Source organism: Lathyrus oleraceus, chromosome 2 (genome assembly GCF_024323335.1).
Source record: "Lathyrus oleraceus cultivar Zhongwan6 chromosome 2, CAAS_Psat_ZW6_1.0, whole genome shotgun sequence".
Classification (NCBI taxonomy): domain Eukaryota; kingdom Viridiplantae; phylum Streptophyta; class Magnoliopsida; order Fabales; family Fabaceae; genus Lathyrus; species Lathyrus oleraceus.
The window spans coordinates 224578158-224590792 of record NC_066580.1 but is presented as its reverse complement, the minus strand read 5'-3'; the positions used below and the strand labels follow the sequence as shown (position 1 = coordinate 224590792).

Below are 12635 nucleotides of genomic sequence, written 5' to 3'. Positions count from 1 at the left end.
ACCAAGGAATATGATAATGTAGTGTTTGAACTAAGGAAATAGTGTTTAAACCAAAGGATATGCTAAAAGTGGTGTCTAAACTGAAGGGTTGGTGTTTGAACAAAGGAAACAATGTTTAAACCAAAGGATGGGCTAAAAGCGGTGTGTAAACCGTGTGAAGGCAAGCCTCTAAATGGTTTTGATGAAGACAACATTATTCATTCAAGATGTTATGCATGCTCAAAAAGGAAATGGATCAAGACATTGAAGCGAGAACAAGATTTCATATTATTTAAAGTCTTGAAGATTTATAAGGGTGTTAGAAAATATATGCCATGAGTTTCATGCTTTTAAAGATTTGTTTTTAAATCCTTTTTACTTTTTAAATTTGAATATTTTTTAAAACATGCAGCTGTAGGTAAATTATGGCGTTTTGAACCGCCGTAATTTGCAGCGTTTGAAATTTGAATATTTTTAAACATGCAGTTGTTGGTAAATTATGGCGTTTTGAACCGCCATAATTTGCAGCGTTTTGAAACAGTTTTTTATCCTTTTGAAATTTGAATATTTGAATATTTTTAAACGTGCAGTTGTTAGTAAATTATGGCGTTTTGAACCGCCGTAATTTGCGGCGTTTTGAAACAGTTTTTTTTTTTTTTACTTTTGTTGTGTCTAAAAATTTTCTCAAATGAATCATGGCATCCCCTCATCATTGATACCTTTTTGTAGAGATGTTTTAGCAATATATAAACATCATAATGTCAGAATTTCAAAGACACCTCCTTTGCATAAAACTTCAAAAACAATCATTTACATAAAATATTCATTTTCACAAAGTGTTCATAAAACTTTCAAAAGTGTAAAACTTGTGCATCAAACTTTCATATATTATTCATCTAAGTTTCATCATACACTTGAACACTTGCTTGTACATTATTAAAGTGATTGTTACATAAGGAGAAGATCAATCAAGAGAAGATTGATAGTACTATACTTTACTCAAATCATTCATAGAATTATTTCTGTTTGACTTGTGATCCAGGATTGTTGGACACAAAGGGTTGGTGTTGAAGAGGATTGTTCTTCATACACTTGTTTACCTATAGGTTAGATAGTAGGCATCACCGTTTGTGTGAATAGGCTGTACCATAATTCTAACTATAGTGAAATCTCTTTCGTGTGGAAAGGGGAGTGGATGTACCTTCGGATTGTGAAGGGAACCACTATAATTTCCGGTGTCTTTTTACTTTCCGCAATTTATTTTTCCGCACTTAAACGAAAAATAACCATAAACCGGAAACAAGATCGAAGAATTTTTAACCACCTAATTCACCCCCCCCCCCCCCCCCCTTAGGCGCATTTACAACTTACAATTGGCATCAGAGCAAGTTATAGGTAACTTGTTCCTAGAGATCCAGCATGGCTTCCGCAAGCATAAATCCGGTTTTCAAAGACGGTGGAAGTAGCAACAAGCCCCCACTCTTCTCCGGAGAATATTTCGATTTCTGGAAAATCAGAATGAAGGCACATCTTGAAGCCCAAGGGGAAGGTATATGGGAAGCAATTGAAGAAGGTCCACACAAACCGGTGAATGTGGTGAATGGAGTTGGTACCGCAAAGTTGAAAAACACTTATGACGAAGATGATAGAAAAAAGATTCTGAATGAGAAAAAGGCAATCAACATACTCCAAAGCGCTCTTAGTATGGACGAGTTCTTCCGTATATCTCAATGTAAATCGGCAAAGGAGATTTGGGACACCTTGGTTGAAACACATGAAGGAACCACCGAAGTGAAGAGATCGAGACTAAACACTCTAAGTCAAGAATATGAGATGTTCCGCATGCAGCCCGGTGAATCTATAGTTACCTTACAAAAGAGATTTGTCCATCTAACAAATCACTTGATTGCTCTCGGTAAAACTTTCACTAATGATGATCTCAACCTGAAAGTCCTAAGATCTTTGACAAGAGAATGGCAACCGAAAGTGACCGCTATTTCGGAAAAGAAAAGTCTCTCAACGATGACATCCGCGTCTCTATTTGGCAAACTTCAAGAACACGAATTGGAACTTGGAAGGCTCGAGAAGCACGAAGGTCTAGAAAAGAAATTCAAGAGCATTGCCTTGAAAGTTGATTCAAGAAATGACAAAGACGATGAGACGTCCGAAGATGAGAACTTTAGGCTTCTTGTGAAGAAGCTTGGTAAGTTTTTTAATAAAAATAAAAATTTCTCTTATCCTAAAAAGAATAAACATTTCAGGAAAAAGGAAGCATCCACATCAATGCAAGACGTCACGTGTTATGAATGTGGACAGCAAGGTCACATAAAGCCGGATTGCCCAAAACTTGCAAAGAAAGGAGGACTCAAAGGAAAGAAGGAATTCAAAAACAAAAGGCTTACGTCGCTTGGGACGATAATGAGATCAGTTCATCCTCGGGATCGGAAAGCGATGATTGTGCGAACATGGCTCTTATGGCTTCACATCACTTCGATAAAGAAATCGATGAGGTTAGTAGCAATTTTTCAATTTATGACAATGACACACAAGATGTTATAGATGAACTCTTAAAAGAATGCAAGACCTTGTATAAAAGTATTTCATCCCAAAGGAAACAAATTTCATCCTTAGAAGAAAAAATATTGCTTTGGAAAAATATATTGAAAGTGGAAAACAAAAATTGATGGATGAAAAACAAAGTCTTGTATGTAAGAATTGTGAATCTTTATCTTTTCAAATTGTTCAACTTAAAAGAGTTTTAGAAAGATATGAAAAAGGTCAAATTGGCTTGGAGGAAATTCTTAAGCATCAAAGATATTCTAATGATAAAAGTGGATTAGGATATTCTAAGTTTTCGAAACCAAGCGCAAATAAGACCATTTTTGTTAAAGCAAGTGAACAAGTTGATAAAGAAAAAGGAAACAATTCTAAAAGTGTGCATCAAAGTCATAAAAAGAAAATGATTGTTAAGAAGAAGAATTATGTTTCTAGATATAGAAGTGATTTTCAACCTACCTGTTTTTACTGTGGAATCAAAGGCCACACACCTAATGCTTGTTATGTGAGAAACTTTAGCGTTCCAAAAGGGCATTATGTGTGGGTAAAAAGGGTACTAACTACCAAGGACCCAAAGCAATTTGGGTACCAAATAAAACTTAATTGTTTTGTAGGTTTACTTGGAGACCACTTCAAAATCTCTGCTTTATTAATAAAGTGGTTGTTCTAAGTTTTTGATGGGAGGAAATAAACTAACTTTCAAATCTAGTTCCAAGGTCCAAGAGTTATTTCACATATGGGGAATACCTTAAAGGAATAATTCTTGGCATTGGCAAAGTTGAAGCACTAATATTCACTAAACCATTGGCTAAAGAGCAATTCTTCAAGATTCGGCGAGAACTTGGTATTCTCAATGAAGGTGACATCTAACCTTTCTTAACATTGCTTGTTTTGTGGTATAGTATCTTAAAATATGTTGATTTTCAATTTTTATGTTATGCAATGCTAGCACTTCCGTTTCGCCGTTTTTAGTTTTTCTTACTTTCGCATATCAAAAAATTATCCGTTTTAAAATATTTTTTTTTATCGAAAGTTGCGTATTGATAAGTGCTAATACTCTGTGAATTTTTTTTTAAAAAAATCTTTTCCCATTGTTTCAAACAGAGCTGCTGTTTTTTAATTATTTTTTGAAAATTTTAGCCCGTTAACAGGTTAACGGAATCAGTTAACAGGTTAACGCCTCCAAAACAGCACTTCTGCATTAGCTTTAAAAATCCAGAATTTTTAATATTTTTGGTATATGTGTTTATGGTCAGTACATGTGCTTGAAGACTTATCTAATGATCACATAATGTGTGTATGCTTGTCTGCTTTTCTTTTTTAAGTTTCTTCCTTTTTGCTAATGACAAAGGGGGAGAAGAAATATGTGTTTGTGTGTTTGTTTTTCTCTAACAAAATGCAGCTAGAAAAGACTCTCTAAAAATCATGAATTTAGGGGGAGCGTTGATCAAGGGGGAGCCTTGTGTGTTAGAGAAACAAAAGTAGAGCAAACTTTCAAAATTGGGTTGTCATCATCAAAAAGGGGAGAATGTGAAGGCAAGCCTCTAAATGGTTTTGATGAAGACAACATTATTCATTCAAGATGTTATGCATGCTCAAAAAGGAAATGGATCAAGACATTGAAGCGAGAACAAGATTTCATATTATTTAAAGTCTTGAAGATTTATAAGGGTGTTAGAAAATATATGCCATGAGTTTCATGCTTTTAAAGATTTGTTTTTAAATCCTTTTTACTTTTTAAATTTGAATATTTTTTAAAACATGCAGCTGTAGGTAAATTATGGCGTTTTGAACCGCCGTAATTTGCAGCGTTTGAAATTTGAATATTTTTAAACATGCAGTTGTTGGTAAATTATGGCGTTTTGAACCGCCATAATTTGCAGCGTTTTGAAACAGTTTTTTATCCTTTTGAAATTTGAATATTTGAATATTTTTAAACGTGCAGTTGTTAGTAAATTATGGCGTTTTGAACCGCCGTAATTTGCGGCGTTTTGAAACAGTTTTTTTTTTTTTTACTTTTGTTGTGTCTAAAAATTTTCTCAAATGAATCATGGCATCCCCTCATCATTGATACCTTTTTGTAGAGATGTTTTAGCAATATATAAACATCATAATGTCAGAATTTCAAAGACACCTCCTTTGCATAAAACTTCAAAAACAATCATTTACATAAAATATTCATTTTCACAAAGTGTTCATAAAACTTTCAAAAGTGTAAAACTTGTGCATCAAACTTTCATATATTATTCATCTAAGTTTCATCATACACTTGAACACTTGCTTGTACATTATTAAAGTGATTGTTACATAAGGAGAAGATCAATCAAGAGAAGATTGATAGTACTATACTTTACTCAAATCATTCATAGAATTATTTCTGTTTGACTTGTGATCCAGGATTGTTGGACACAAAGGGTTGGTGTTGAAGAGGATTGTTCTTCATACACTTGTTTACCTATAGGTTAGATAGTAGGCATCACCGTTTGTGTGAATAGGCTGTACCATAATTCTAACTATAGTGAAATCTCTTTCGTGTGGAAAGGGGAGTGGATGTACCTTCGGATTGTGAAGGGAACCACTATAATTTCCGGTGTCTTTTTACTTTCCGCAATTTATTTTTCCGCACTTAAACGAAAAATAACCATAAACCGGAAACAAGATCGAAGAATTTTTAACCACCTAATTCACCCCCCCTCTTAGGCGCATTTACAACTTACAAACCGAAGGGTTCGTGTTTGAACTGGAAGAGTGGTGTTTAAACTGAAAGGTGGGTGAAAATGTGGTGTTTAAATCGGGTAGTGGTGTTTGAACCTGAAAAATGGCGTTTAAAGCAAGGCAATGGTGTTTAAACCTAAAAAGCGGTATCTAAACCAAAAGGTCAGTGTCTAAATCGGAAATGGAGTTTATGCTAATGCAATGGTGATGGTGCTCAACCAAAGCAAGGGTAATAATGTTTAAACCAAGAATGGTTGTTCAAACTGGAGCAATGGTGTTTAAACCAAAAAGGCGGTGTTTAAACTGAAAGGAAAGTAGGAATGTGAAGTTAAAACCAGGGTAACAATGTTTAAACCAAAGGGATGGTGTTTAAATCGGAAAAGTGGTGTTTAAACCAAAAGGCTGGTGTTTAAACAGGAAAAATGGTGTTTAAACCAAAAGGGAATTGAGAATGATGTTGCACAAGACTCAACGGTCATTTGATTTAAACAATGTTGGAGTCTATGAGTAAAGCTGAATACTCTGAGCAATAATGTTATTTGTCCCATGCCCAAAGATATTCAGAATGAGGATAGGAATGCTCCCTCACACCCTTTTTTTACTACTTAAGGCTCATGGCATGTGATACTCATCATAATTGGAAAGTTGTCGAAGAATACTCTTATTGCTGCTCCTTATGATAAAGTGTTGCTTGTGAAGAAGAGACTTGACGATCATTTGATTCAAATTATACTAAAGTCTATGAGAGGTGAATACTCTGAGCAACTGGGTCATTTTTCCCATACCCAAAGATATTCAAAATGAGGATAGGAATTCTCCCTCTCACTCCTTCTCTACTGGGTCATTTTTCTACAATGTGAATGCCTTACATTGACTTGAAGACTTGAACTTGAATTTGAATCTTGAGGTCTTGAGTTCCAGAGATCCAGTATAGCTTGAACAGAAGGGACTTTCCCTATCAAGTGATCAAGGGTCTTTTGACTTAAACAGGCTTAGGAAATTAGCACAGTTCAAAGGATTTGGTTGATCAAAGTAAACTTTGACCAACATAACCAATGGGAATGCAAAAAGATCATTTGAATTATGTACACAACATACATAAGGAATTAATCAGTCAAACTATACCAATTGATTCTACATAATCCCTAAACTAAGGAAACATGCCATGGGTTAGGTGCAATTTAATCAGAGAAATCAACATCAAAGTTCTAACAAGAAACAATAATTAAAAGATCAAATTAAACCTAAAAATTATGAACGACGTTAATTCTAATCAGTTAAATCTCGAAATCAACGTTGATCATGTGCAATTAACAATAGATACCTAAACTAGAAAAACTAGGTTAAATCATATATTTTTATTCATTTTTCAAAAATTAATCAAGAGTTAAATTATCCAATTAAATCTAATTACAACTAATCATGTTAAAAAAAACTAATTAATACTATCAATTAATTTCTATATCATCATGCACAATTATTAAAAAGAATAGCAAAAATAAAAGGAACAAAAATATTAAACTAAAATGTCAAAATAAAGTCAAACAGAAGGTTATGAAACAAGAACAGGGGTGCATCTAGCATTGGCCCAAGTCAGGGCCCAAAATATCAATCAGTAATGAAGTAGGAGTGTGAACCATGGGGGAGGGTGTGAACAACATGAAATTGGGCCAAAAATCCCAAGATCACAACAAGGCAATGCTGAAGGGATTGGAGTGACCCAGCCAAGCCAAGGGACACATGTGTAGGAACAAGCATGTGAAGCATGTTATTCACGTGTTAGAACTCAAGATTAAATTAAAATTCAAACACGAAGAAAGTCCCTCCATCTGAGCTCAGACTTCCTCCGCCATGTCGGAGGTCGCCTTCGACGGCGGCAGATCCTCAATGTCCAAAACATTTACATCATCTTCTTCACCTTTTTACTCTTAATCCCAAAATCATAGTTAAACAACCTAATTCCTCGTGAATAATCTGAATCAGAGCCAAATGACAAAGAACCCTAATCCTTTGAATCCAAATTAAATCCTACTCTTTCGGAATCAAAGCCCTTGAGGTTAATGCTTTGATTCCTCTAACCTTCTCCTATAATGATGAGGACGTAATCCAAGACATAAATGATACAATGCAAAGCTTAGGAGGTCCTATGACAAGGGCACGTGCAAGAAGAGTCAATGATGCTTTAGTTCACTTCATGATCAAGTCAATAGAATGCATGGGCCAGATTGAAGAAAAAGAGCCCAAGTTTATTCTTATCATCCAAGCATGTGATAAAAGGCCCAATAATGCATAAATAAATAAAAATAAAGGAAATACCAATAACCACACTATAATGGACGAAAATTGCAAGAGAAGTGGTAAATAAAGAATTGCCATTATTCTGCCCTTTCAAGAACCCCACTATCTCTTATTTATTTTGCTCTTTCTTTGTAATAACTCAACCCACTATCATGATAACTAGTGGCTGAAATCCTTTTGTTTTCTTAGGAGTTAACTTTTACGTATTTCATCATCTTAAGTCATTCCTATATAAAGGAGGCATGTATCTTCTTTTTGGATCAATGAATTTTGGCAAGTTTACACATTGTGTAAGTGAGAGTATTTGCTCTTAGGTTCTGGATTGGACCAAAATTGATCTTATCAAGAAATCCTTTTCTTGTGGTGATCCTCATCCATAGGCTTATCATTCTCTCTTGGATTAGAAAGAGTGTGGTGCCCCTTCTACTTAATTCCATTTCTTATTTCTCCTTTATTTCATATCAGTCTCGTTTATTTTATATGCATGTATCAAATTCTGTCATTCTTTCAATTATAAGGCAGATTACTTCCTCTGAGTCACAAAAGAATTAATATTCCAAAAGTTAACAAAGTTGTTTCAGGAATTTTGAAGGAAATGCATAACTCTCAAAAGTTAGTGCATATCAAGTGGTAATCAGAGCATATTCCAAAAAAAAAGGGTTGAAATGTGGTAAATTGTCTATATTCTTGTTCTTCATTATTATCCATTTATCATTATAAAAAAATTCGAAAAAAAAAGGGTATAAGAAAAAATATTGAAAAAAAAGGGATCTGATTGTTAAAGATTGTGATTCAAAAAAAAAAGATTCTATTTTTTTTCTTGCCACACTCTTAAAATTCTCCTGGTTTCCTTTGTTTTAGAGTCTTTTTTTAGTTTGTTGTTTTTTAAAGTTTTTTGCGTGTTGATTATCATCTGAAATTAATTTCTTTGTGTTGATTCATTTTGGTTTCTCTAAAGAACTAAAAGAGAAAATTGAGTGGTAAAAGGCAGAGTGTTATTATTATTAAAAAAAGCCAAAAAAAAAATATAAAAAAAATTGAGTGAAACACGAGTGATTGAGTGTAAACACGTGAATAGAGTAGTGAGGTCCATTTTTAAACACTTGTTCCTAATTTCACAAATAGTTCACACTTATGTCTAGTCCACCTTCACCTAGAATAGCAGCTTTAACTGTTCAGATCGCAGCCATGCGTGACAATTTTGAAAGATTGTTAAGAGAACAAGGTGAACAACTTCAACAAAGAATTGATGAGTTGGAAAGGAGGCCCCAAAATTCTAATGATGGTAGTGGTGATGAGGAGGAAAGAAGACGTAGAAGGAGACAAGAGGGAGATAATTTGAAGGGCATAAAAATTAAAGTTCCAACTTTTGTTGGGAAGAGTGACCCGGAGGCATATCTAGAATGGGAGACTAAACTTGAACAAATTTTTAATTGTCACAATTATTCTAATCTTGAAAAAGTGCAGGTTGCTTCTATTGAGTTCAAGGAGTATGCCTTAGTTTGGTGGGATCAATTGACCAAAGATAGAAGGAGGTATGCAGAACGACCAATTGATACTTGGGAAGAGATGAAAAGAATCATGAGGAGAAGGTTTGTTCCTTCCTATTATCATAGGGAATTGCACAACAAATTGAAAAGACTCACTCAAGGTTCTAAAAGTGTTGAAGAATATTTCAAGGAGATGGAAGTTCTCAAAATTAGAGCTAATGTAGAGGAGGATGATGAAGCAACTATGGCTAGGTTTCTCCATGGTCTAAATCATGACATTAGTGACATAGTGGAACTTCATCACTATGTTGAAATGGATGAATTGGTACACCAAGCTATCAAAGTGGAACAACAACTCAAAAGAAAGAGCCAAGCAAGGAGAAATTCCACCACTTTCAATTCTCAAAGTTGGAAGGACAAAACAAAGAAGGAGGGTGCTTCATCATCTAAGGAAGCCACGGTTGAAAACAAAGGTAAAACTATTACATCTTCTTCCTCAAGTGTTTCAACTAACAAAAGTGTTAAGTGTTTCAAGTGTCAAGGCCAAGGACATATTGCATCTCAATGTTCAACAAAGAGAACTATGCTTATGGAAGAAAATGAAGAAATTGTTGAAAAGGAGGATGGTGATTATGATGAGGAGTTTGAAGAAGAAATACCTAGTGGAGATTTACTCATGGTGAGAAGAATTTTAGGAAGCCAAATAAAGGAGGAGGATACAAGTCAAAGAGAAAACCTTTTTCATACAAGATGCTTTGTGCAAGGAAAGGTTTGTTCTTTAATAATTGATGGAGGAAGTTGTACAAATGTTGCAAGCACGCGTCTGGTTTCTAAACTAAAATTGGAGACAAAACCTCACCCTAAGCCTTACAAACTCCAATGGCTTAATGAAAGTGTAGAAATGCTTGTTAATAAACAAGTTGAGATTTATTTTAAAATTGGAAAATATGAGGATGTAGTGTTGTGTGATGTAGTACCAATGGAAGCTAGTCATTTGTTATTAGGTAGGCCTTGGTAATTTGATAGAAAAGCCAATCATGATGGGTACTCCAATAAGTACTCTTTTATGTATCATGATCAAAAGATCAATCTTGTACCGTTAAATCCTAGTGAGGTGAGAGAAGATCAAAGAAAAATGAGAGAAAAATATGATCAAGAAAGAAAAGAAAAAGAAAAAGAAAAAGAAAAAGAAAAGAATGAAAAGAAAAAGAATGATAAAAGAGAAAAGAAACAAAGTTTAATTGCAAAAAAAAGAGATGTGAAAAAAGCAATTGTGTCACACTAGCCTTTGTACTTGCTCTTTTGCAAGGAGGTGCCTTTGCTAACCACTATTTCTAATGAAAAAAATTTCCAAATTGTGTTGAGTCTCTTTTGCAGGAATTTAAAGAATTGTTTTCGAAAGAGGTGCCAAGTGGTTTACCACCTATAAGAGGAATTGAACATCATATTGATCTCAATCCAGGAGCATCTTTGCCTAATAGGCCAGCATATAGAAGCAATCCACAAAAAACTCAAGAGATACAAAGGCAAGTTGCTGAATTGATAAGTAAAGGATGGGTAAGAGAAAGTTTAAGTCCTTGTGTTGTCCCTATTATTCTAGTCCCTAAAAAGGATGGTAATTGGAGGATGTGCATTGATTGTAGGGTCATTAACAATATTACCATTAAATATAGGCATCATATTCCTAGACTAGATGATTTGCTTGATGAATTGTTTGGTGCATGCTTATTTTCTAAAATTGATTTGAAAAATGGTTATCACCAAATTAGAATAAGGGAAGGGGATGAATGGAAAACTGCTTTTAAAACAAAATTTGGTTTGTATGAGTGGATGGTTATGCCTTTTGGATTAACTAATGCACCTAGTACTTTCATGAGACTAATGAACCATGTGTTAAGGGAGTTCTTGGGTAAGTTTGTTGTTGTGTATTTTGATGATATTTTGATTTATAGCAAGAACTTAGATGATCATTGCATTCATTTAAGGGCTGTTTTGCAAGTGCTAAGATATGAAAATTTGTATGCCAACCTAGAAAAATGTGTCTTTTGCATCGATCATGTGACTTTCTTAGGTTTCATTGTGAGCTCTAAAGGAGTCCACGTTGATGAGGAAAAGGTGAAAGCCATTCGAGAGTGGCCTCCTCCCAAAAATGTAAGTGAGGTAAGAAGCTTTCATGGTTTGGCTAGTTTTTATAGGAGGTTTGTGAAGGACTTTAGTACCTTGGCAGCACCCCTCAATGAAATTGTTAAAAAGGATGTTGGTTTTAAATGGGGTGAAAAACAAGAGCAAGTCTTTGCTGCCCTAAAGGAAAAGCTCACCCAAGCACCAATTCTTGCATTGCCTAATTTTTCTAAATCTTTTGAAATTGAATGTGATGCATCTAATGTGGGAATTGGAGCTGTTTTGTTGCAGGAAGGTCATCCACTTGCTTATTTTAGTGAAAATCTAAAAGGGGTTGCCCTTAATTATTCTACATATGATAAGGAACTGTATTCCTTGGTGAGAGCTCTACAAACTTGGCAACACTACTTGCTGCCCAAAGAGTTTGTCATTCATAGTGATCACGAATCCTTGAAACATTTGAAGGGACAAGGTAAGTTGAATAAGAGGCATGCCAAGTGGGTTGAGTTTCTTGAACAATTTTCTTATGTAATCAAGCATAAGAAAGGTAAATTTAATGTTGTGGCAGATGCACTCTCAAGAAGACATGTCTTGCTTTCTACTCTTGAAACAAAAGTTTTTGGTCTTGAGCATATTAAAGATTTGTATAAAAGTGACCTTGAATTTTCTTCAAAATTTTTAGCTTGTGAGCATACTGCCTTCAATGGGTACTTTAGGCACAATGGCTATTTATTTAAACAAAAAAAACTATGTGTGCCTAAAGGTTCCATTAGATAATTACTTGTAAAAGAGGCGCATGAGGGAGGACTAATGGGTCATTTTGGGGTTTCTAAAACTCTAGAATTCTTATAAGAACATTTTTATTGGCCTCACATGAAAATTGATGTCCAAAAGCTTTGTGAAAGATGCATTGTGTGTAAAAAGGCTAAATCAAAAGTTATGCCTCATCGTTTGTATACTCCTTTGCCTGTACCTGAATTTCCTTGAATTGACATTTCCATGGACTTTGTTTTGGGGCTGCCTAGAACAAAGAATGGCAAAGATTCTATTTTTGTAGTTGTGGACAGGTTTTCAAAAATGACACATTTTATTCCATGTAAAAAGGTGGATGATGCGTGTCATGTTGCTGATTTGTTCTTTAAGGAAGTGGTGCGCCTACATGGCTTACCAAGGAGCATTGTCTCTGATCATGACTCCAAGTTCTTAAGCCATTTTTGGAGGACTTTGTGGGGAAAGGTGGGTACAAAGTTATTATTTTCCACTACTTGTCATCCCCAAACAGATGGACAAACTGAAGTAGTAAATAGAACTCTTTCTACTCTTCTTAGGGCTATTCTTAAAAAGAATTTAAAAATGTGGGAGGAATGGTTACCTCATGTAGAGTTTGCTTACAATAGGGTTGTCCATAGCACTACACAACATTCACCTTTCGAGATTGTGTATGGTTTTAATCCTTTAACACCTCTTGATTTGTTA

At 34.7% G+C, this 12635-nt stretch overlaps 1 protein-coding gene across 1 annotated transcript; it reads left to right on the top strand.

Moving 5' to 3' along the window:
• Nucleotides 1–8682: 8682 nt before the first annotated feature.
• Nucleotides 8683–10056, top strand: LOC127122677 (uncharacterized). Its single transcript, XM_051052977.1, has one exon. It carries the CDS (start codon nucleotides 8683–8685, stop codon nucleotides 10054–10056), a length of 1374 nt encoding a protein of 457 aa, XP_050908934.1.
• Nucleotides 10057–12635: the final 2579 nt, after the last annotated feature.

Coding starts and splice junctions, on each gene's coding strand:
- LOC127122677 (XM_051052977.1), top strand. CDS start 8,683: ATGTCTAGTCCACCTTCACCTAGAATAGCAGCTTTAACTGTTCAGATC.